Below are 24,646 nucleotides of genomic sequence, written 5' to 3' on the forward strand. Positions count from 1 at the left end.
AGGACAATATGTTGTCTTGAAGCAAGAGCATACTAAAGGGTCTGTAATTCTGGATCGAAGACTGTCACCGAGGGAGAGCAATGATGGATCGCAGTGCTATTCGTCGACCACATGAAGAAAGTCCTTGATGGCCAATACGCAGGCGTCAGCTTCGCATTCGTTGGAGCTGGGTTGGTCAACTAGGTGGTGGGATAAGCAGTCAGCATCCTTGTGCAACTTCCCAGATTTGTAGACTACATAGAACATGCACTCCTGTAGTCTTAATGCCTAACGGTCGAGCCTTCCTATGGGATCTTTAAGAGTTGACAGCCAGCAGAGTGCACAATGGTCTGTAACAACTGTGAAAGGGTGACAATATAGGTACGGTCATAATTTTTCAATAGCCCAAACGAGAGCTAGGCACTCCCCCTCGATAATCATATAATTCTGTTCTAATGGAGAAACAAGGCAGATCGCACAGGCTATAATATAAATTGTGCCACTCTGTATTTAAGCGCGGATAGTGCCACTGCCATGGCCACTTGCATCGGTGCAAAGCTCTGTTCTTGTGGCTGGGCCAAAACGAGCCAACACTGGTGGTGACGTGAGGGCAGATATCAGTGCTGTAATGGCATTCACTTGTTCTGCTCCCCAAGAAAAGGCAGCATTCTTTCTGAGAAGGTCAGTGAGTGGCAGTGCAATGTCTGCAAAGTTGATGACAAAACGCCAAAAATAAGAGCAGAGCCCAAGAAAACTGTGGTGTGGACCTCTTGAGAAGAACGTGGCACCAGAAACTCAGACAGCACAAACTTTGTCAGGGTCTGGTTGGGTACCGGTAGCGTCAGCAAGGCGCCCAAGAAGTTTGATCTGATGGCCCCCGAAAGTGCACTTGTTAGAGTTGAGCTGGAGGCCAGCTCGGCGAAAGACATAAAAAATGGCCAACATAGGAGGGAGGTGGCTTTCAAACATGGATGAGAAAACAATCACATTGTCCAGATAGCAAAAGCAGGTCGACCACTTAAAACCACGTAGAAGCGAGTCCATCATGTGCTTGAAAGTTGCAGAAGCATTACACAACCCAAAAGGCATGACTTTAAATTGGTAGAGGCTGTCAGGGGGGCATAAAGGCGGTCTTCTCACAGTTGCGGTCATCGACAGAAATTTGCCAGCATCCAGACCAGAAGTCGAGCAATGAGAAATACTTGGCACCACAGAGACAGTCGAGTGCATCATCAATTCATGGAAGAGGATAAATGTCCTTCTCAGTGATCTGATTCAGATGGTGATAATTGATGCAAAATCGCTATCTATGGTTTTTATTTTTAACAAGCGCGACAGGTGATGCCCAAGGGTTGGAGGAAGGCTCTGTGACATCTTTGGCAAGCAATTTGTCTACCTCCTTCTGTATGACTTAGCATTCAGAATGAGACATGCAGTAAGGGCCTCTGTGAAGAGGACTGACGTTGCCAGTGCCAATGCGATGGGTAACGACATGTGTTCGACCCAGAGGACAATTGTCAACGCCGAAGATATCAAAATAGGACGCTAGAACAATGCAAAGTGCTTTGACTTGGGAAGATCCAAGGTCCAGAGATATCATTTTGTCCAGAAATTCCTTAATCGGCACGGTCGTGGAAGGTACGGCCACAGGCTTAGCATAAGGGGCGAAAGCAGAAATTGTGCAGGCCTCCAAAGGAGAAAGCTCTGCGAGTGAGATCCTTTGAGGAAGAACTTAGGTGGAAGTAGAGAAGTTGAGGACAGGAAGGAATGTTTTGTTGGCAACAACTACCATGGTGTATGGAAGAGCGAGGCTGCGGGTGAGGATTACATAAGTACAGTAGGTGGTGCTACTACATATGTAGTTGCTATCAAGGAGTATCAGGAACGGCGACACAAGTACATAGGTGGCAGCTTGAGGAGGAAGCCAAGGAAACTATAGGGAATGTAGGCAAGGGTGATTGGCAGAGGCGACATCAGGGCACAAAGACAATTTGAGCTATAGAACACCACTAGAGCAATTGATGAGTGCTAAGTGAGCAGTCAAGAAGTCGATGCCAAGACTGACATTGCGTGGGCACTCGTCAAGAACAGTGAAGAGAACTGAAGCGTGGCGGCTGGCAATAGTAACACAGGCTGTAGATACTTGCGATAGATACTTTGCAAGCCTCAGAGCCTAAATAATTTAATATAATAACTTTTCTACAGCCAGTTTTGTTTTTTTCTACTGTGTTGGAACATTGTAACACAGAAGGTGGTCACATGGAAACAAGACATTGTGAGGTTTGACACTCACTCTGGCTCACTCCTCACTCGGTCGTCTGCTATGCTTCTATATAGGCCTTCACAATGAGTAGCAGCATAGGAGGCAACCGAGCAAGCCAGAGTGAGCGTTAAATTGTTGCAGTGTTGTGCCCCCATGGAACCGCCTTCTCTATCACAATGTAATGGCACAGTAGTAATGAAACTCAAGCTGGCTGTAGAAAAGTTACTATATTAAACTATTTAGGCGCTTTGAGGCTTTTGAGTATATTTGCTAGGGTTTAAAGGTCTAGGACCTTCATTTAACACATAAAAGATTAAGTATAAAAATATCATGTTGGTAGGCTTCTTCTTGCTGGGCCAAAAAATATAGGTAAATTTGGTCGACAGCTTTTTAACACGTTAAGTGTTGCCATTGGAGCACATCCACAAGCAATGCCATGCACTATATGAAATGAAGACTGCACTTTCTGGTCAGATTTGGCAACTTTAGAAACATTGGGGAGTCTTGAAAAGTCAACCTTTGACAGGAGGTATTGCTTAAATTGGCCTCGTGTACTCCTAGCACTTCCGAAATCAAGTAAGTTTTAAATTACAGCAGCAGTGAAAGCCTTGGAGCTTCTCTGATGTCTAATTTTTCGCTCTGGTGTTTATGCTGCTCTAATGATGCTTCAGACGTCACTAATTCTCCAGAGAGTGCATTGTTTTGAATAATGAGTTTGAATAGTATCAACTTTATTTTCTCACGCAATGGGTTGCTTTTATTCATTAGCATTCCGACAACATATGTAACACATAGGAGAAACTGTTCCCCTTGTGTTGAGTTTTCACTAGCACACAAGTCGGCAATTGATTTCGAACCAACCTTCCGCAGCAGCTTGCTTGATTAGCAGTCTGATCTCTTCCTTTTTGAACACCACATATGCAAATGCCCATGTTTATTGCTGTACAATACTGTGCAATGCTGTAAATTATGTACAGGAAACTGCAGATTCTGTACAGAGCATGAGAGGGCTCCAGTGTACAATGCTGTAAATTACTGTACAAGAAAGTGCAGATACTGTATAAAGCACGAGAGGGCTCCAGTGCCAGTCTGAGGTGCACGACATCCAGCTGTCTTACAGAAAGAAGGTAATCGAGGATGAGGAGGCTTATGGGTCTTCCCAACAAGGCAATCATTGCTATTAAGAACCTAAAGAATGCTGAAAAACAAAGAAAGAACATGCTTGCTACAAGGAGACAGAACAAATGCTTTCCGTACAATACGCATATAAAGGCTAGGGCCTTTTCAGATGAAAGAGCAGCGTTTGTCTTATGGAACAGACACGGTTTCAGAATTGGGAGAGAACATGTCAGCTTGCCTTCACCTTTATATTGTATCTTGTCCACATGTAGAACCTGCTGCGTGGCACACGCGCTCTTGTCCACCTCTTCTTGTTCGCTTCCGTGCGCCTCCCCGTCTAGCAAACGATGCTACTTCACTACTGGGGAATGGTTTCATAGGAGTGGCATTTTCGAATGAAGTATGTCGATTTTATTGTGAAGGTCAAGTTTCAATTCATTTTATTTTCCTAAGTTAATCAATCTCTGAAAAAAAAATAATAATAATTGAAGGCCGAATAAAAAAATCTTTTAAACATTGAACTATAATTTTTTTTCCTTTTTAATTGCAATTCATTTCATTCTCACTATTTTTGTTTGCCTGAGGATAATATTTCTGTACTTGCGTATGGGGGCAGAAACCTGGAGGCTTACGAAAAGGGTTCTACTTAAATTGAGGTCAATGCAACTAGCTATGGAAAGAAGAATGATAGGTGTAACGTTAAGGGATAAGAAAAGAGCAGATTGGGTGAGGGAACAAACGCGAGTTAATGATATCTTAGTTGAAATCAAGAAAAAGAAATGGGCATGGGCAGGACATGTAATGAGGAGGGAAGATAACTGATAGTCATTAAGGGTTACGGACTGGATTCCAAGAGAAGGGAAGCGTAGCAGGGGGCGGCAGAAAGTAAGGTGGGCGGATGAGATTAAGAAGTTTGCAGGGACAACATGGCCGCAATTAGTACATGACCGGGGTAGTTGGAGAAGTATGGGAGAGTCCTTTGCCCTGCAGTGGGCGTAACCAGGCTGATGATGATGATGAGGATGAATATTTCTGCATTACGTTCGTATTTTGAATGAGGAAAATGATAAAGCTTCCTCTTAATCGCCGAGCTCACCATAGATGACGTTGCATATGTTGCCTGAAAGTGGACCAGAAACCTAAGTGCAGTTTGTATCCAACTGTGAGGTACAACTTAGTCTCACATTTCTTTTTTTGGTGCTGTGGCAAACATACAGACTGTTCCACATTTATGTTGCTGCCATGCTATCCCAAATGCAACGGCGCATACGCGACCTGCTTGGTGTGTCTTATCACGGGATGTGTTCTTGGTGTGTGGGTGAGCAGTTAAGGTGAGAAGGCTGGTGCCTGGATGCACGCTATATTCCTACCCACCTATTATTGAAGGTCACATGATCTGCTGAGTTTTAGAGGCTTGGAGCAGTGAAATGGTAAAGGGAGCACTAGCATGGAACATTTTTGTGGGGACAAGAATGCATACTTGCCACTATTAGTGCTCGATGACTGCGAGCACTCGCAGTCAACAAGTGAAATCTGTTCATGTGTGTTTTTGGGCATGTAACGCCACATGTGTTTAGTTAGTAAGTGAATCTCTTCTGCAATTTTTACTGAACATAAAACCATGAACCTGACTTTGTGTAATAATCTAATACATTGCTATCATGGTCAGTTCTTCTTTCTTTGGGCAAAACTGGGACTTCTTTGTTTTCCGAGTCATGCTGCGACCCAATAGGACTAAGTACTGTTGTTATACAGAATGCCCTTTGAATTCCACAGGCTTGTTGAGTGTTCTTTGACTACAAGTATGGCAGAGCTCTGGTTTCAATCTCGCTTATCATTGCAGGTTTGGTGGCCCATACCTGTGTGGCCACTACCACAGTCTGCTGGGTTTCTTCCGAGGCATGTATGCGCTGCAGCCATCGGGGTTCCTCGAGCTAGAACTGGCCGATTGGAAGACCGGTCGCCTGTGAGTGCCTTCGTGCAGCTTTTATTTGACTTCTACAGATGCGGTTCGAGTCAACAGAACAGAATCAGCGAAGGTTGAGAACATGCTGTCATGTTGGTGGGATCCATCTGCTACAGTTAAATCGAAGGGACCCTGAAAGGAAATGGAGCTGTGTTAGTAACTCACCCTTCTTCAATGTCAAGAAACTCTTGCCATAAGAGGAGGCCTAATAAGCAAAAAAAAAAAAAAAAAAAATGAAAGACGGGTAGTGAAGCGACCGTGAAGCGACCTTGAAGTTCGCGCAGCTGCTTACTGTGTTTTCAAGGCATCTGCTCAGGCCTACTTAATTTTCTATTGGTAAAGGTGGACTGCTCTGTATTCTGAAAGAGTAAAAGACTAATCTTAACATGTTTCAAAAACTTTGACTGCTCTCGAGAGGCTCAAATATGAGAGAATACTTTGAAATATGTGACAACATATTGACACACCAGCAGAGTGGTTTTGGTATGAAATTTAAATGACGAAACTTTCACCTTCACTTTCTCTTCTAGTAATCAGTGTCTTACCACATAATTAACAAAAATAGAGCTCTGGAGGAATAATACACTCATACCTTGTTATAACGAATATAGCAAAGCAAATAAAATTCCCCTTGAAATTCCCATAGAGATTCATGTATTTAAAAGCCCTTTTTAAAGAACTGAAGGTGTCCTGCCAGTGGATACATAATGAACTAGATTCGTCTCCGAAACCAAAAGATACCCGACCGTTTTGTATCGATTACATCACTTTCTGCAGGTTTTGGCACTCGTCTGCCGCTGCTGCCGCTGCTCTTTAAAACTCCCTGACCCCTGCGTCGAATACGTCATCAAGCAGCACTGGTCTTTTTCACTACCGCACATAACTGAACACTTTCACATAAGCATCAGCTCATTATCGCACTTCTCCGCACTGACCTCTCTCTCTTTTGCGTGCCTGGCTGCACTAGCCGTGCCACAGTGTGCCACTATGCGCGACAGTGTAAAAGGTTAGTGCATTCACTTCTCTCTTTCTCTATGGCGTGCCACACATGCAAGCACAGCTGGGCCTGGCCTCAGAGACCTCTGGGCACAAACTCAGGGGGTCATGCCCAGGCCGTGCATTCACTTCTCCCTCTCCCTGCGACACACCGCGCCGGCTAGCATCTGGGCGCGGCCTTGGAAATCGCACTGGCATCAGTGCAATCTCGGAGGCCATGAGCCACCGAGCCAAGCCGGTGCGGTAAAGTTCTCTTGCCTTCTCGATCACACAGTGGAGCGCTTTGTTGTGCGCCACGTGCTACTCAACCACGGCAGGCCAAGTGGAAAGTGGGCGCAAAAGACCATCGCAATGGAATAAAAGGCAGCTAGTATGTAAAGGCTGCTGTGTCAGGTCCCAAGTCTCGTGTTGCACATGCCGAACATTCTTTTGTTCTTTTATTCAAATTTCATCGCATGCGTGGCAGTGTAACGGTTCCGTGAGCTGCAAATCTTTTTATTCTTTTTAATCTTTAATCTTTTTATTTCCATGCTTACAATTGTGCACCACAGTGGGCATATATTGCAATAAACTGTAATACAGTGAAACCTCATTAAACCATAGTTGGCCGGAGCTCGGAAAAAGTACGTACTAAACAGTAGTACTGCTTAACCGAAATAGCATGAGATTGCCCACATACTTGTCAAAAACGGAACTCAGTGAGAGTGTGATTAAAGGGCAAAAAACATGCAGTATTATTGACTTCGCGCAACAAAAGTCTGTTATTTTCGTTTGATGCCATGGCGGGGTAGCAGCGACGACAGCAGCCTCAAACTCACTTGAGCTGTGAGCTAGCTTTTCCGCCAGACCCTTCTTCTCGCAAACACGTGCATGAGGCTGACTTAACACACAGCTTCTGTCACTGTTGGGCCTGAATCGCTTGTGCTGTCGGTTTCCGTTTTGCCCTCATCACTGTCATTAGGCGACACTTCGGCAACAACAGAGGCAATGATAGCGAAAAGTCGAAACTTGTAGCTGACATCTTTTCACGGTCGCAGCCGCACTGCCGAGCAACTTCTTCACATTCCAAAATGCCACACACCGTAGTCAATGATAGATTCCTCTCGCATTCCAGCGCCGACCTCTTGCGCCACGTTCGATAGCACGAACGATGTCCAATTTTTCTTCTATGCCGAGCACCCGGTTTTTGTCTAAGCTTCGGCATGACGCGAATCCTAGCTTGCACGCTGCAGTGACGCCACGACACTGTCTGGCACCCTGCCGAAATGATGTTGATGCGGCTTCACCCTTCCAAGCACCCTTTCCATTTGTGCTTGGAGGTCGTTCTGATCTCTGAGGCTTGTTGTTCTGCTGGGCCGACGTACTGCCATGATTGCCATCATGACATACTCCCATGATTGCGCGACAAAAAGTGGAAACACTATGTGTTAATCTATATGTACGCAATAAGCTGGTACAGTTTATGCAGATACAAAACTCATTATGTTCAATGGCAGCTGAGTTGTGGATTTAACTTTACTACTTCTAAAACGAAACTACTGTTTAACCCTTTGAGGGTCGAATTATTTTGAAAAAAAACTTTCCCAGGTGGTCAAATTACTTCATTGCCGATCTTGAATCTACAGAATCTATAAAGTCGGGAATAAATAGTAAAAAAAAATTAGGAACGGTATTTTGGTGTCGGCATCACTCAGAACTGCGAAATTTTCAATAGTATTTCAGAGTGTGGTACTCCTTGAAACAAGGGTCTACGCACAGTGCCTTATCGCAGTCTGCACACCTAAAACGCGTGTCTGTTCTCTTGGAGCGATGAGTTGTGTTGGCACACACATGACATATTCTCTGCATGCGGCTGCCTTGGGCAGAGGTCTGAGGCACCCTCTCGCGTAAGCGCGTTGCCGCAGAGAGTGAGAATACCTCGTGCACAGCGGTGATAAACAAGCTAAGAGCAGTGCCAATCAAGATAGAAATCAACTTCCCCAACCCCTGCAAGAGAGTGCCGACAAAAAGAAAGGTCACGTTTCGTGGGCCTCCACTGCTATCACGCGGCGAAACCGCAACCGCAAAAGGGGTGTTGCCGCAGTCTGCGCGACGCGCTGAAGCTAGAAATCAGTTCTTTTTATCTCTGCAAGAAGGTAGCGCGAATTTCAAATGCTTCTTGTAAGTCCTAAGAGGTGGCAGCACCTCCCATAAGCACGCATCATCATCATCATCATCATCAGCCTGGTTATGAGCACGCATCATCATTATGGCGCAAAATTTCAAACGGAGGGTCGGAACCGTACCCATACGGCAAAGACCTTATGGGACAGAAAACCGCTACCGTACATATACGGCAAAAAACTTCAAAGGGTTAAGCGGGTACAGTTTATGGGGAGTGGTGGGGAGGCCAGTGGCCCTCCCCACCACCTCTCTTCATCTGGCTGCTGATTGTGTTCACTCGTTTAACTGCTTCCTGGGTGCTCCGATCACGTGCAGCAAGCCGCGGCTGTTGGCATTAATAACAACTGCAAACTTAAGAAGGGTCACGGGTGGCAAGTTATTACAGTGTTCGCAATGACACGTTCAAGTTTTCACTTTCCCCACGTGCGATCAGAGAAAGGAATCTGCTCCACTCAGACATAGTTTCCTCTCCGTCACTTTCATCGTTCATCAACCTACTAGAGACATCAAACAGAGAAGACGCCACTTAACACACCCACATATCTTAAACTGTAATACTTATTTCTGCGCGTGGAATTTCTGCATTTCAACCCCCAAACTCGCCGCTTCTGCGCGGTTATCTGTTAGCTCTCTAATCTCTAAGCTCTCTAAGTTCTCTAATCTTACAAGGGTCTTTCATTCGCTATTTTTTATATAAATTCTAGTAATACAATATTGTTATATTGTTATACCAACTACATTGTTATATTGTTATAGCCATATTGTTATACCAACCAAGAGTATTGTATCATTGGTGATTTCTGCAGTAGTTAAGGAAGCCTCTTCCTTTTTCCTTTCTTTCTTTTAATGTACCATGTAACATGACCTGTTTGTTTCTCTCTGTAAAATCGTGCCCACCTGCTTTGGTTTCAACTGAGACTGGCAGTATTGCAAATAATAATAATAATAATATGTGAGCACCACCAAGGCATTGCTTTGGTGGCTCCAAAAGGGGCCGCTGGCTTGCATGAGAAAACCTTATGTCAGTCAGCCTTGCATGCTTTACGCGAAGCTTGATGACATTCTCCTCCAATGCATCCAGGTGTTGCATGTAGTGCAGCGGAAGGTTCCTCACGAAAACAGAGCCCCAGAGGGACTGAATCATCTGCCGGGCCTCCTGTGAGGACAACGTTGAGGCAGCCTGTCCCTACCGCATCATCACTGGCATCATCGCCGTCGCTATCTGATGCAAGCATGTTTGCGATGATCGCCTCATCAGTTAGAAGCACTTAGTTTCCAAATGTATAGCCACGCGCTTTGTTTTCTCTGGCAACGTCATGCATTGCCGATGATCAGCGGGTGCCTCAGCCATCTTCCGTTTCGGCAGCGAATCAAACCAATTGTTGGTCAAACGAGGCTGAGAAACCGCGTGGCCAGAAACGATTTCGACGCACCCAACGAAAATGAATGCGAGTTATTAAGCTGTTTGCAGAACTGCGCTGAATAACGAGCCAGCGAGCAACATGTGAGTAACCTGCGAGCAGCGCATTTGGTGCATTCCATTCGTGTTTCGGTGGGTGGGTTGGCTTAGAGCTATGAGCGCAGCCGATTCGTGTTCATAGGGGTGGAAGGGTGACGGAAGAGAGTTGAGGTGTCCTTTGTTGAGAGACATATACTGCGCTGCACTCACCCGACCTTTCACTACCTTTAACCAAGAATCTCTCTATGTCTCATGTCCGTGCTTTGCAGAATAACATTACATTAACCTGACTAGCCCAACAGTACATTCTTGTATCTTCCAGTGTTTTCTGACACGCTTTGCATATGCCGTATTTTCGCACGTATAACCTGCCGCCGCGTATAAACCGCAGCCGCAATTACAACAGCCCGGAAAGAAAAAAATATATCTTCGCATAAATCCGTGGTAATAACTGAGTATAACAACACTCAAATTTTTACCAAAGCGGTCTCCACTTGCGGATGCATGACTCGACCACATTGTATCTTCGGCCAGCGGCTTCGTTCCCCCATTCTTCGGCGATCCTGTGAAAGTTGGATTTACTCGCGGGATGTTATTGCAGACGAATCAGTCATTGGATATGTGACGTGATTAGGAGCACAACTAGCGCTCACATGACAGCGTATGACAGCGTGAACATAGAAATGGAGCAAACGTGACTGAGCCAGAAATCCCACCAGTGATTTGACTCATCGCTGTATCACCAAACGCTTCGCGCAGACTGAAGGAGCGCCGTGAGAACTGGTTACGTATGAGTTTGCCGGCGCCGCGTGCACTGTTCGCTTACTACTAAATGCAAAATGTCTGCCTGTAAAGAGGAGGATAATTGGCGACCATCAAAGAGCGGAGAAGGGGCTTCAACACTAGGCGATAACGAAGCTTTGAATGGCAGAGAAACTTGCCTTGAGGTGTGGCTTCACGGCAGCACTGCGAGCGTTGCCGTGAAGCCACACTTCAAGCCAAAATGTGCATGTAACTTGCATCCCCATATTACAGATAATTATTTTTAAATTTCTGGTGCGGGTTATATGTGCAGAAATATGGTGATCTTCATGTTTTAGTGCCACAGGTAAAAATATAAGCGGCCCTAAAGTGTATGCAATGCATTTTAAATGGGCCTGTTTTCCTTATTGCTTGGGACTCCAAGGTGTGACATTGGCATGCACAATTGCAAACATAGTGTCTACTAATAGGATACTGTGAGGCAAGGCTGCACACTGAGGGGCATAAAACGTTACAGTGAAGCTATTAAGGGGAGTTCAACAGCATCTTTTGTGTGGTGGTGAAGGCCTGCACACAAAACTCGCGGTAGCATGGCCAGTATCATCGGAGCCCTGAAAGAGCTGCATGACCAGGACACATTGGTGAGACTGCACAGCAGGATGCTGATGCTTGTGGGGAGCCATTGCTAAGAACAGCCAGCAACACACCCCTACCAGGGCATTGGAAAAGGCAGCTAGGCATCAGTGTTAGTAGAGCCAGCATAGCATACAAAAACATGCATAGGATATTGTGGAGAGTATAGAAGTACATACCAAGCTCAGATTTAGTGAAGCATTCGAAAAGTCTCCAGTAGATTTTGGGCAGTGGTAAACCAGACCATTAGGACTTCTGAAGGGTGTGATAACACCCTTATACCACAGCTTTGTTGACTTTGTTGCTTGAGCTGCTTCAATTAACATATCCGCAATTTAATTTTTCACAAGTGCTATGTAACTAAGCCAGTTGAATGAGTTCGATGCATTGTCCTGTTGTTGTTCCAGGTTCCGGGTTGCAGCAGTGGACCATGGTCTGTTCAGTTTTGTGGATGTACGTTTCCGTGAGTGGCCCATAATCCTTGTTACAAATCCAAAGAGCGCTGTGATGGCCATGCCTTCTGTGGAGCCATTGCAACGCATTACCCATTCTACTCACATCAGGTTGGTGGACGGTGTGCACACACCATGCTCAGAGTCAAGTGCTCTACTTGTTTGCATTGTAATGTGTTCTTTTACTGCTGCAGGCAGCTAAGTCCTAGAAAACATTGTTTTTCCATAAGTAACATTGTGCTGAAGTTCTTTAGAGTGCCAAACACGGCACTCTGTTAACACTATGCTCATTTTGGCAACATTGAACTGTTTTATGAGCAAATGGAAAGAGATATGAAGATAAGATTCAGAATGCGGAGGTTTGAATACCTGGAGAATAATGGCGATGCTTCTTCCAATCTCAATATGAAATACGTGGATTTTTTAAAGTTGGTTTATATCCAGTGAGCCCACTACCTGGCCAGGAAGGTAAAACACCTGGTCCCAATGTGGGAGTAGCCTGCTCCATGGAGTCTTGTGCCCCGTAGCTCGCAGGACCTTTCAGTAAAGTTATTCCATCCATCCATCCATATGCATTCATTCACATTTTGCCCATGTAATTTGCACTGTGCCTTTTTGTTGGCTTCATTATCACTGCAAGATTTTTTTTTTGTTATGTGAAAGTTCATTTCTAGCTTTTGAGCCTTGCTATGTGCTATTTATATATGTTCTTAAATTTCCACCATGTGTCATATCTGTGTGTATAATACATTCTTAATTGTCTCAGTGTGTCTGTCCTTAAGGAGTGTGTACCTGTCATGTTCCATGCATTTATTGAAGGCGCTGTCGCTTTGTTGCTGTGAATGCCAAAAATGGTGCCAAGTATTCTCAGTAATGGCTGCCAAGTAATGGCTTTTCACCTTGGCCCCTTTTACTATGCGTAACCATTGTGACAAGCAAATAAAGAATGAATGAATTAATGAATGGAGGTGGTGTATCTGGCAGTCCTGGGCAGTCAGAAACAACAAATCAGAGACCCCCAATCGTCGTGCCTGCTTCTGTTTCTTGCCTGTGCACTATCTGCATACCTGCCAACTCTCCCGATTGATCCGAGAGGCTCCTTAATTTCGACCTGACCTTCAGATTGTGCAGACGTGGCCATAAATCTGAAAAAACTGCCCCAACCCCATGTCTTTGTGCAGTACAGCCGCATCGTAATTGCTGTTATGTGCTAGGTAGCTAACCGAAGTCAGATTGAAATCTAAGCCATTTGTGTGGGCAGTGCAAGCCCAACCCAGTTCGCTTTAGATCGATACATGTGTTGAGGAATGTGCATGTGGCAAAGCTCTAATATGCATTACATAATGGCCAGGTTCCATAAGCCAGCTTCGCAGCAATACGTACTTGTTAAGCGGTGAAGCAAATTAAGAGTAGAAAGGGGCCAGTGTCGTGGGACCTTGTATGCTTTTCTTAATTATACAAGCGCGCACTCACCATCTCCAGTCACAGTACAAGCACCGATACATCTAATGACTGTTCTGACAGCCATTCAGAGCAGTCGTGGTCGTTGTCATTGCCCCCCCCCCCCTTCAATTGGTGGATCTCTCAAAATTTCAAGGTCCCTAGCTTAACAGGTATGCATCTGCCCCATGTAGAGACACTTCATCTCCTGTCTGCCTGGCCCTTTTCCCATTTTACAGGGCCCTGGTGTTCTCGCCCGTGCCAGTGTCAGAGGTGCGCTGCAGTGTGGACAACAGCCATTGGCAGCCCCTGAAGCAGGTTGCCGAGGGTCCCTTGTGGGTCGCTCCATGGGACACCAAGGAGATCTCGCCAGGGCTGCACACTCTTGTGTGAGAAATACTCACTGTGGCTCTAGCACATTTTCAACTGGTGCCTTCACAAATGCAAACCATTCCTTGTAACAGAACTGTTTCTAGTGCAACGACCCACCTCTAGATAATCAGAATAGCCTATGGAAATTCATTATAACACATTTTTTATTAATTCACCTTTTGCATAGATACAATCCTAGAAGTCACTTTTGACGACTAAAACAAAAAATTGCATTATGATCCTAACATGACCTAACAAGGTGTAATCTCCGGAGCAACATCTATAGGTCCATATGAATGATAGCATCGTGGGTGATTTGTTCCAACAATGCAGGCTGTGCTGCCATACATTTCGGTAACGGATTGTTCATCATGTTATGCTAAAATCGTCAAACAGGAGCATGATATGCTACACCAAGAGCTAATATGAATATACACTGGGCTAGCTGCATATACACAGTCAGGCCACATGGACACACGTTGCAATAACGGATCAATACCTAAGGGCCCTATAGAAGCTCTTTCGCTGTAGATGAATGGCCTTGCACCAGCGCCTTATTTCCCACCGTTGTGCTTCGTCATGCTCCCGTTGCTCCCATACACCTATGCATCCTGCTGTTCAGCAGTTGGCTTTCCTGCAAAGCTTAGTCGTCCAGTGGCTGAGCTTATTGCATTTTGTGACTGAAGTGGAAAGTGAAAAAATAGTTATTGCCTTATGCTTGGAAAGTTGTTCTGAAACTAAGTCTAGGTGCTTTCTAAGTTTGGTAATGTTAATTCTAGAAATAGTGAAGAAACTTGCATTATCTGCTGCATTGTGAACTATGAAACCATATGGGTTCTGAAACGTCAATCATTTATAACCCAGGCAACACCTATTGTCATCAACCAGACGAATGGTACCACATCCCATGATTATACCGTCATTAGGTAATGTGCTATACACATAAACTGACAATGACGCTGTGGTTGCTGGATTGTGAAAAAGTAATCCGTATGAATTCTGAAACATCTAACAATGATTTTTCGCTTTGTCATCGACCTTAATTTTTTGCTTCCCATAACACTCTATTTGGCCAGACGAGCTTCTTCTAAACTCGCCATAAATTTGTGTTATACAGTCTACCCTTACAGTACCAATGAAATTGATTGAATTATTTGGTAAATTGAATTTTACACAAGACAGAAAAAATGCCAGAACACACCACTGATTCACCTGGCAGTTCTAACATGCCCTTTTTTGTTTAATATTTTTCTTTACGAGCAATGTCATCATACCTAGCCTTATTGCAACATGAAATTGGCAAATATTGCTTTATCATGATATCACTGTAATGTTGATGATGCCAGGTTCAGCATTTCAACACCAACTTTCGTAGGAAATTAAAAATATCTTATGACCTTCATACTTGCTGTCATCCCTTTCATGTGTGAGAAGTGAGTGGTGGAGTTCCTCAACTTCAAGAAAACATAGCAGTAGTACTTCTTAAATGGCTTTTTGATTGCAAATCTTACTGTTCTGAGGAATGAATAAAAGAATAAATGAATGCCAATTCACAGGGTGCAGGCCATGGACCATGAAGGAGTCTGGTCGGAGGCTTATGTGGTGACCTTCTCGGTGGATGGCGCCCTGCCCGCCCATGATGTGGCCATGCGCATCCTTCTACAGGGCGGCATCAGAGCGGTGGGCCAATGTTGTTTGAGCCTCACTTTAATTACCATGAAGGCAGGGAAGCCTAGGAGAGGCCTTGGCTAGCCTGGCTAGTGTGGCAAAGGGCAAAAGTCAGCTGTCTTAGCAGAGGAACACTGGACTAGTGTTCCAAACTACCATCATTGTCTGTACCTTAACACTGCACTTTGGTAACTGCACCATGCTCGCCTGGCTGCGCAGGGCAAGTGAACACAACTACATTGGTGACCATTGTGTGACCATTGGCATTTCCACTATGCACGGAGCTGATAGATTATATTGGATCTATGTGCAATATGCAGCACATACACACAAAGCTGTCGCTTTGATGCGAAGTTCTGCAATGCTGGCAATGCAAGCATGATGAACCAGCACTGTTGAGGTGAGGCAATCTTGTTGGTCCACAATGAAGGGCGTGACAGAAAGGGTAGAAAGATGACAAGGAGGAGGTTGGCTCACCAATATAGCTAAGGCCTTCACATCCATCTTCGAGACCCTCTTCTACTTCCGTATCCTTCCTCCGTGAAGGTATACATAGTAGAAGCTCGGTGATACGATCATGCCTGATACGTATTTCAGGATAAGAATTTTCGAGAAGCTCCATCGCAAGTTCATTAGCTTGGGATGCTAAATGTGGTGTTAAATTAAATGCAATGCTAAATTTTGAATGTTGCAAGACTGCTTTTCGCTTTGTAGTGGATGATAAGACCAATTGAGCAGGCATTTGATTGAGGCCCCGGTAGCACGAGACACTGGCTGCTGTCAGGCCGGCAGAGCAGCCGCACCTGTGCACCGGTTGCATTCCTGCTATCAGGGTGACCTACGTCACTGCCTTGACTGCACCAATGTGCATCCTCTCTGCCACTTTAAAAAAATGAAAACAACGAAAAAAAACTTTTGCTTTGTGCAATGTCATGCAACTTTTTGACATTTTCAGGCACCTTGCAAACTTTATCAGGAGCCGGCAATCACATGCAACCCAGTCTTGCCGCTTCAGTAAGATTGGCGGCATTCACTTCCCTGGGTAGCCTTATCTATGTTGTCCACACCTTCGGTTGCCTTCAGCACCTTATGACAATTAGAAACTTTTCTACCTTTCCACTAGTCAGATCACACGATACAAAGTAGCTTCACCGCTGCAAAGCAAACAGATTCGCTTATGTTGCGCAAATCATATCCTTATCACCATCAGACAGGAGCTAGGCTTCTGCAATGAAAGAAACTCTAGAAAACCAGGCAGATCTTGAAATTTTGATCATAGAACACGCGAAGTGTGCTGCTCGCTGCTGCCGAAATGTGCACAAAACAAGCGTGGCAGTGATTCAAATTCGCATTTACCAATAGAAGTGCCTCCTGCACAACCACAACTGCTGTAATGAACTGCGATGCTAGTTTTCTCTTCTCACACCCGCTTTTGTTACTTTTATTTCTGCGTGGAGAAATACAGTGTTTACGGCAGTACCAAGGTGGTCTGGCACTGCGCCAACGGAAAGCCACGGTCACGTGATCAGTAGCCGATAGCACCTCCCAAAGCCCGATTTTCTTCCCGACTTCAAAGACAACACACTAAAGAGCGCAATTTCCTGAAAATCTGCAGTGTATTTCTTCCATATAGTTCACCATGAGATAAAAGAAGGCCTTAGGATTGCAAAAAAAAAAAAAATAATAATAATTGAAAGTCTTGAGCAATTCTGAGTGGAAATTCGGCCGCGTGCCTCCTTAATTGCCCTATACTATGTTTACGAATTTTGGGTGATACGAGTTTTTGTGCCGTCCTGAGAGATTCATATCACCAAGATTCTACCGTTATTTCAAAATAAGATGAACCATGGGAAATCTGATGCAATCATTTGACAACTTTGGGAATCGGCAGTGGTGTGTGTATTTTTCTGACTTGACGTGGTTTTGTTGAGAGTGCACTATGGCTTCTATTCTCCTTTGGGGTTCATTTATGTTCCGTGCAAGCCTTGCAGTGCTTCACTACAGATGCTTAGTGTTCAACAATCACAAGATGTTGATATTGCCATGTAATTTCCAGGGAATTAATAAATCACATTACATTGGAACCCTGATTATACAACTTTCTCGGGACCGCGAGAAAGCATCGTAAAATGCGGGCATCATAAAGTCCAAACATAAATTATGCCTATAAAAATACTACTTATTTCGCACAATGGATTTATGAGAAACTTCAATGTAAACTACTAACATACTCTGAAGGGCTTGGAAAACGAAATTACCAAAAAAGTAAATGCGATAAGAATTAATGCTGCAGTACAGGTACCAATCATGCTTTATTTAAACGAGCCCTTATGGCACTCCACTGTCCACTGCTGCGATTCCCGCCAGCCTGTGCGAACTTTAAAAAAAGTAAGTTTTTTTTGGACTTTGTTTGATCCGTGAACCAAGAGCTTTCGCTCGAGTTGGGCAATGTCCAAAAGGAAGTCCTCTGCGGCATCACGTGAACAGATGAAGTTCCAGATGCCGTCTATGTCCCGCAGTACCTCGGCGTACGTGGTAGGCACAGGCACGGCATCTGTGGCGGCGTCGTCCTCCTCGTCCAATGTCGCAGTGGTGTCGGCACTAGGCAAAGCCTCCTCGATGGTATCATCACTGTCCAGTGACACCTCGCCGCAGATCGCAATGTTGTCGTTGGCCTCCACGTCCTCGGCAAAGGTCGTGGTGAGGTTTAAACCTTCGAAATCGTCATCGGCGAAGCCTGCATCGGCCTTGAGCGGCATCAAGGTTGTTGTGTCCCCAGCAGAGGAGGCAGTCTCTTCCTTAAAGCCACAGTGCTTGAACGAGTTAGCGATTGTGCTTCGCGACACTGCGTTCCACGAACTGGCAATAAAATGCGAGGTGTCGAGCACAGTGATCTTTTTTCCGACTCACTGCGCTCCATAGCCGCCAGCCAACGCTGCACGAACCGCTTCCTGCACCCTTGCTTGACGCTCTTAATGATGCCGGTATCCAGCGGCTGCAGCCGGCTTGTGCAGTTAGGCGGAAAAAAACAACCTTTATGTTCCTCAGGCTGAACGTATCTGGTGGGTGGCACGGTGCGTTGTCCACGAAAAGCAATATTTTCCTCGCCTTAGCACCCATTTTGCTATCCAGCTGCTGCAAAAAATTGCTGAAGAGCGAAGACGTCATCCATGCCTTTTTGTTGAAGTTGTAGCTGCACGGCAGCGTCTTCAAGTTCTTAAAGCACCGTGGCTTTGCAAACTTTCCCACAACGAGCACGGGCAGCCTCTCGGAACCGTCCTCGTTAGCGCAGAATAGTGCCGTCACACGCTCTTTATTACGCTTGCCACCATGACAGCTGTCACTGTTTTACGCAAGGGTTTGCTCGGGCTGCATATGGTAAAGAATTTCGCTCTCATTGGCGTTGAAAATGTCGCAGAGCTTGTATGCAGCAATCATCTCCGGCAGCGACTCCATCCATTCGTTCACTGTCGAAACATCCACGGAAGTGCTTTCTCCAGAGGAGTGTCTGTACACAATCTTGTTTTGTTTTTTAAAGCGATCCAGCCTCCCGTTCGATGCCTGAAATTCGTCGATGCCCAGACACAATGTCACAAGGTCCGCCTTTTCTTTTATTATGGCGCCATCAACATTGATCGCAGAGCTCCGTGCTTGATGCAGCTACTTGACGAGAACTTTTTCTAACTTCTCATGCTGTCTTTCTTTTGCAGCTTTCCGCTTGAGCCTGAACTTGTTGGCTTTCTACAATATCACCACTTTGTTTGCCAACAAGATCATCTTAAGCGAAGATTTGGGTATCTTAAGGTCCCGGGCAATGCTTGCTTTCATGGCTCCATGCCGCATTTCCACTTCCTCAATAATATTCAGCTTATTGCCGAGCGACAGAACTGTCCGCTTTCGAGACATCGTGCGTCGCGTTGCTCCACACAACTCAAAACCTCCGCTGAACGCCGGTCACTAGGATTACGATGAAGAACACGTGTGATAAACCTACGCCTCTCCGCGCTACCTTGTCGGCGATCTGCTGCTGGGAAACTTGGAGGAGAGAAACGCTTCCCCAATGCGGCGAGAGGCGACGCCGCCGAGAAGAGAGGGAGAAAGTGATTGTGGATAAGAAAAGGCGCTATTTCAGCACAGTGAGCATTGCGGGCGGCTGCTGGTGGGGTGGAGAGAAACACTTCCCCAATGCCACGAGAGGCGACACCATTGAGAAGAGAGGGAGAAAGTGATTGTGGAGAAGAAAATGCGCTATTTCAGCACAGCGAGCATTGCGGGTGGCTGCCGGTGGGGGAGAGAGAAATGAACGATGAGATGAGGCAGGGAAGAAAGCTGCGCCGGAGCGAACCGGTCGAGCGGTGTCAAGCGCTCTGCATGCGGAGAGACGGAGCGAGGAAAGAGACTCACGGCACTTTTCTTTCGTCCGCCGTTTCGTCCCGTGCTTTGCGAGGGTCATCGTATAATGCGGGTCAGGCTTAAAATTGCATCGGATAAACGGGGTTTTTAATGCATTGCTTCTATGGGGACTTTGCCGGGACTGCGCTAATCCGTCGTAAAACCAGGGTCGTTGCAAAACTGGGGGACGTATAACCGGGGTTCCACTGTACTTTATTGCATACAGTATGTGCTGCTAAATCTTGACAATGTTTGGTAGGTAACATTACCAATGGTTTTTCATTTGTAGTGTTCATATAGCCATCAAAAATATAAAAGTTTGAGTCTGCATGAGACGTAATTGTTGCCGTATAACAAAGTTGCCATCAAAAAAGACTTTTAAAATGGTTGTTTGAAGGTCGTTTGAGGCCACCTTCCTGACTGCGAGTAGTTGTGGTCATCGAGGGAACTGTGTTCATGTGTGTCGTATATGCATTACACCAAGCATGTCTAATTTGTAAACAGGTTACATTTTAATGGGGAGCAATACAAAAGTACTCGTGTATTGTGCATTGGGTGTGTGTACAGTGCTCATGGATTGAAATAGGACACGGAGCATTTAGTACAACCCTACATATGTGCAAAGTACGCGAGAGCACAATGTCATGTCGCTAGGAATTTGGTCACCAAAGGTGACGAGGGCTCCGATGTAAGTGTACGCGCCAGAATTACGTCGATGTGACACGAACTGCAGCCGGTTGAAGCGAAAGTATGCGCATTACTTAGCCCTAAATTGACGCGTTTCATTCCGTGAGCACTGTACATAAAGGACCCCCAGGTGGTTAAAATTAATCTTGAGCCCTCCATAATGATGTCCCTCATAACTTTGTGTGCTGATTTGGTGCATTATGCCCCATACTTTGTTATCACTGTCAGTGCTTTACCTTTCAGACAAAACTGCGGTACTTTATAGAAAAAGAGTTATTGTGGATGTGCACTGACTCAGGATACAATATAGCACAAATGTTTGTGAGTGTATACAACCACATACGTCCCACAAATGTCGCAACTGAAAGATTTTGCATTTTGCAAGTACGTGAAAGAGCAGTGATTCAGCGTGGATGACATTAATCTGTGGCCACCCTGCATGTTTGCAGTTGCGGTTCCTGTTTGTCGTGATCATCCTAGCATGTGTGCTGCCACTGTGCTGGATCAAGGCAGTCCAGACGTCAACATGGTGTAAGGAAGCGCTCTCTTTGCGAGCTGTGCTGATGGGACTCGGGCTTGTTCTCTTCCCCAGTTTTCCACCAGCCACACTGTGTTGCACCTGCCTAATGGCATACAGACAATGACATTTCAGCTCCTGTTTGTTACGTTTGAACTAACAGGAGCATCCTTGCAATTTTAGATGTTTAGAGGACTACTAAGGAGAAGAACTATTTGAGCTGTATTAGTAATTTACCCTCCTGAAATACCAGAAAAGTCTCTCTTACCATTTAGGGGACACTTGGTAAGCCACAAATGACACAAAAGTGAAAGAGTTGTGGTAATGCCACCTTAAAGTTCCCGCACCAGCTTGCTGTGACATCATGAGTTTTGAAGCCGTCTGCTCAGGCCTAGTTAACTTTTTATCAGTAAAGATGGACTATATTGTATTAAAAGTGTCAGAACTGAAATTCACATAAAAGAAGTTCATTTAAAAGGGGCACATGCTCACTACCCAGGTTGGCGTGAAAAAATTTAGATACAGGAAAACCTCAATATAATGAAGTCGGTAAAATCGGCAATTTGCATCGTTATATTGAAATATTCTTGTATTGAAAATCAGCCTTTTATGCAAATGAGTACAGTCACTGATAGTTTCTTTTTTACACAGAAAGGGCCCACAGAATTTTCCAAATTATCGGGCAATAGAAAAAAGCAAATTGAAATGAAAAACCAATTCATTTTGATAAATTTCGGAGTCAGCGATGAATGATACGGTTTCATGCCACGTACGTCGACGCTATCTTCTCGGCGGTGTGAATTAAGCTAAGTCCGCCACGCTTTCGCGTGCACTCCACCCCCGCGGCTTATAGCGTCGCCCACACTCTGACAACGCTATCAGGAAAAGAGCCAGCAGTGGGGAGTGAATGCTTGTCTACCTCTCGCTGCAATGGGTCACCGAAACTTGAGATTACGCAACCTCCAATACCTAAGCATGCATTAAGACAGCTTAAACCATCGTGCCACTCCGTCTTGGCACGCCCACTCTTTGCACATGCGGCAGATTACAGTACAAGGTCGTTCATTCACAACTTGTTAATTCGAAATTTCGAATAATTCGAAGTAGCCACCGTGGTCCGTCCAACAATGTATTCAAAGCAATATGTAACACATCCTGCTAATTCACACTGAAATCCCAACCGCCACCAATATTTCGAACTCCGTGCCATTGTGGTTGGGGAGAGTGCTAGTGCAAGGGAGCATGTTGGCGACGCTGGCGTTGCTGCTCAAGTTTGCCTTTTCCATCAGCGGCAATGACGATAACACCGTCGCCGCGCACTATGTTCTTTGTGTACGAGTGAAAGCGTGCGAGGGTGAGCTGGCGAATGCGGCTCAATCTCGCGTGTGCGAGCGAGCCCTCTCCTGTTGTACGCGAGGCACGGGAGTGACGCGAGTGAGGGAGGGGGGACGTTCTTCCCTGGTGACTGCTGCTCACAGCGCGGCCATGCGGGTACCGTATCTTGAAAGCGATCTGCGATGTGGCCAAAGTTTGCGCCTGCCTGGGCCTCATCTTCAAGGTGATCTGCAGTGATTGCAGAGTGCGTGTAGTGCCGGTAGCTTCATATGCGATGCGCATTTTACGTTTCGTTCGCATTTAAGTGAGAGCTGTACGAAGGTCAATTCGCTCACTGCTAATGCCGCGTTTCCTCACTCCAGTGTTCTTCAACGCATTTCTGCGGTCATCGAGCGAGATGTGTTCATGCTTACCTGTGCGCCCATGACACCATGCTTGTTAATTTAGTTTGTAAACGAGTGTTTACAAGTTTATATGGCTGATAAAACTACTATCCTTCATATAGCTATCTGTTCGCTTTTCAGGCGAAACTGTCATTTTTTTTATCTCCGTGCCAGTCAGCGCTATAAACGCGTGGATGTAGCAAGAGCCATCTCAACATCGGGCACATCGTACCACGTTGGCCGCATCTAGTTACACTGCCTGTGGCAATGATTCGAATAGACATTGTTGTTCATGCGAACGTGACATAGCGTGTGTGCGTGCATGCTCACGCCATGTCGGACTATATACGCCCCTTGACCGAGCGATATATTTCTCTGACTTTCATTTGTTAAAATTTTGTATAGTTCACATTTTCATAGCATCCTTGCGGAATTTGAATTAATTAGCTTTTACTGTGCCTCTAAAGCAGGGTGCGCGGCTGCGTGTGCGTTCAGCCTCATTTACAGCCATGCGCAGTTATGGCTGAGATGCGCGCCAACTTCCCCCCCACTCCACCCCCACGCCTTTGTCTCCTTGTGTATACTTCAGTTTCAGTTTATTGTTCTTTAAGTACAATGAATTGGTAACAGACAATATACAGACGACTATGATCCCATTATTGCGAGCTCGCTCGCCTCCCCTCTTTCCCTTTGCTCGCGCGGGAAGGGAGCACGCATGAAGCCACCATCTTTCTTGTCTCACCCTTGTACACTTTCACTCGCACCTAAAGCACACAGTGCGCGAGGCACGATAGGATCTTATCGCACTTGTACTTTATACGGAACATGATGCGGCTCCACTTCGGCGGTTGCTCTGGTCGCATGGTGTTCAGTTTGAGAGGTGTGTTTGAAAGCAACCGCTTGTAGTTCAATCATTTGACCATGGGCATCTGCAGAAGTTTCCATTTATTTTCTCGGCATTCCTTTGCAGTAGCAGTGAAATTTCATTATAATGAAATTGCATACAGAAACATTTTGTTATATTAAGCTTCTATATATATATATATATATATATATATATGGTGTTCCATGAACAAGAGGTTATGAAAAGTTAAATACTTCGTTAACTAGAGAATATAGTTATATTCGTTACATCATTCTATCGAGTTTTAACTGTACAGACATACCACAAACTTTAGGTTCCTGAAGAATGCAGGTTGCACTAAAACATGTCCGACAGTTGGTTTCAAACCATTTCTCCCAGCACAACAGCCCAATGCACTACTCATTAGATGATGGGCTACTCAGTGACCCAAGTTGATGTTAAAAAGGTTAAATATGGACAGACAGAAAAACCAAAGGCAGGGTGAAGTCCCTAAAGAATGCTAATGGCATTAATAAACCTTCCTGACTGCAGGAAATGAATGGTGCAGATACTTTGTAAGAACAGAGAGATTAATTCAACTGCTTGGGGTTTTGACCGTTGGTGGTAAATGACAGGTGTGTGGGGTATGTGTTGCCCCATGATGAAAGCATAGTAAGCCGATTTCAGAATTTGCTGCTGGAAACAATGCCTTGTTTGAATGTGTGCACAGGTAACCAAAAGCAGCCATCTTTCTAATTGATTTCACTTGAGTACTGTAATTTCATAGAGGCATGACACACCTATTTATATGAAGTTCATGAATTGTTGTAGGCATTCCTTAGTAAAAATGAAATAACATAAAGCTTGTTTTAGCAGGGTTCATATTTAGTAAGTTATTATTACACCATCAAACAATATTTATGACATCAGCATTAAGCCACGCTACGTGACTGTTTACGTTTATCAATTGCCATGAAATATGGTTGTGTCGTGAGCGAAATGGATGCAGTTAGAATAGTTAATAAATGATGGTATGTCATTGATTTAAATAAGAAACATGAGAGGGCCCAAAATTGATTCTTGCAAAATGCCCTGGTATCTGTTTTTGGCAAAGGGGAAACATCTGCTTACCTGACAACTTGAGCTCAGTTGGTAAAGTAGCTTTGTAAGAGTGCTTAAAGGGGCCCTGAACCACCTTTTATCGTAGTGGAGAAAG

The 24,646-nt window shown here is 45.1% G+C and overlaps 1 protein-coding gene across 3 annotated transcripts in view; it reads left to right on the top strand.

Moving 5' to 3' along the window:
- LOC126545153 (transmembrane protein 62-like) overlaps nt 1-24,646 on the top strand; it is a 97,555-nt gene that overhangs the window by 18,344 nt on the left and 54,565 nt on the right. For all 3 annotated transcript variants that reach the window (XM_055078278.1, XM_055078279.2, XM_050192913.2), the window contains exons 7-11: nt 5,205-5,327; nt 11,748-11,903; nt 13,472-13,621; nt 15,161-15,284; nt 20,801-20,882. In XM_055078278.1, the coding sequence (XP_054934253.1) occupies nt 5,205-5,327; nt 11,748-11,903; nt 13,472-13,621; nt 15,161-15,284; nt 20,801-20,882 (635 nt within the window). The remainder of the gene's footprint in view (nt 1-5,204; nt 5,328-11,747; nt 11,904-13,471; nt 13,622-15,160; nt 15,285-20,800; nt 20,883-24,646) is intronic.

Source organism: Dermacentor andersoni, chromosome 10, assembly GCF_023375885.2.
Source record: "Dermacentor andersoni chromosome 10, qqDerAnde1_hic_scaffold, whole genome shotgun sequence".
Classification (NCBI taxonomy): domain Eukaryota; kingdom Metazoa; phylum Arthropoda; class Arachnida; order Ixodida; family Ixodidae; genus Dermacentor; species Dermacentor andersoni.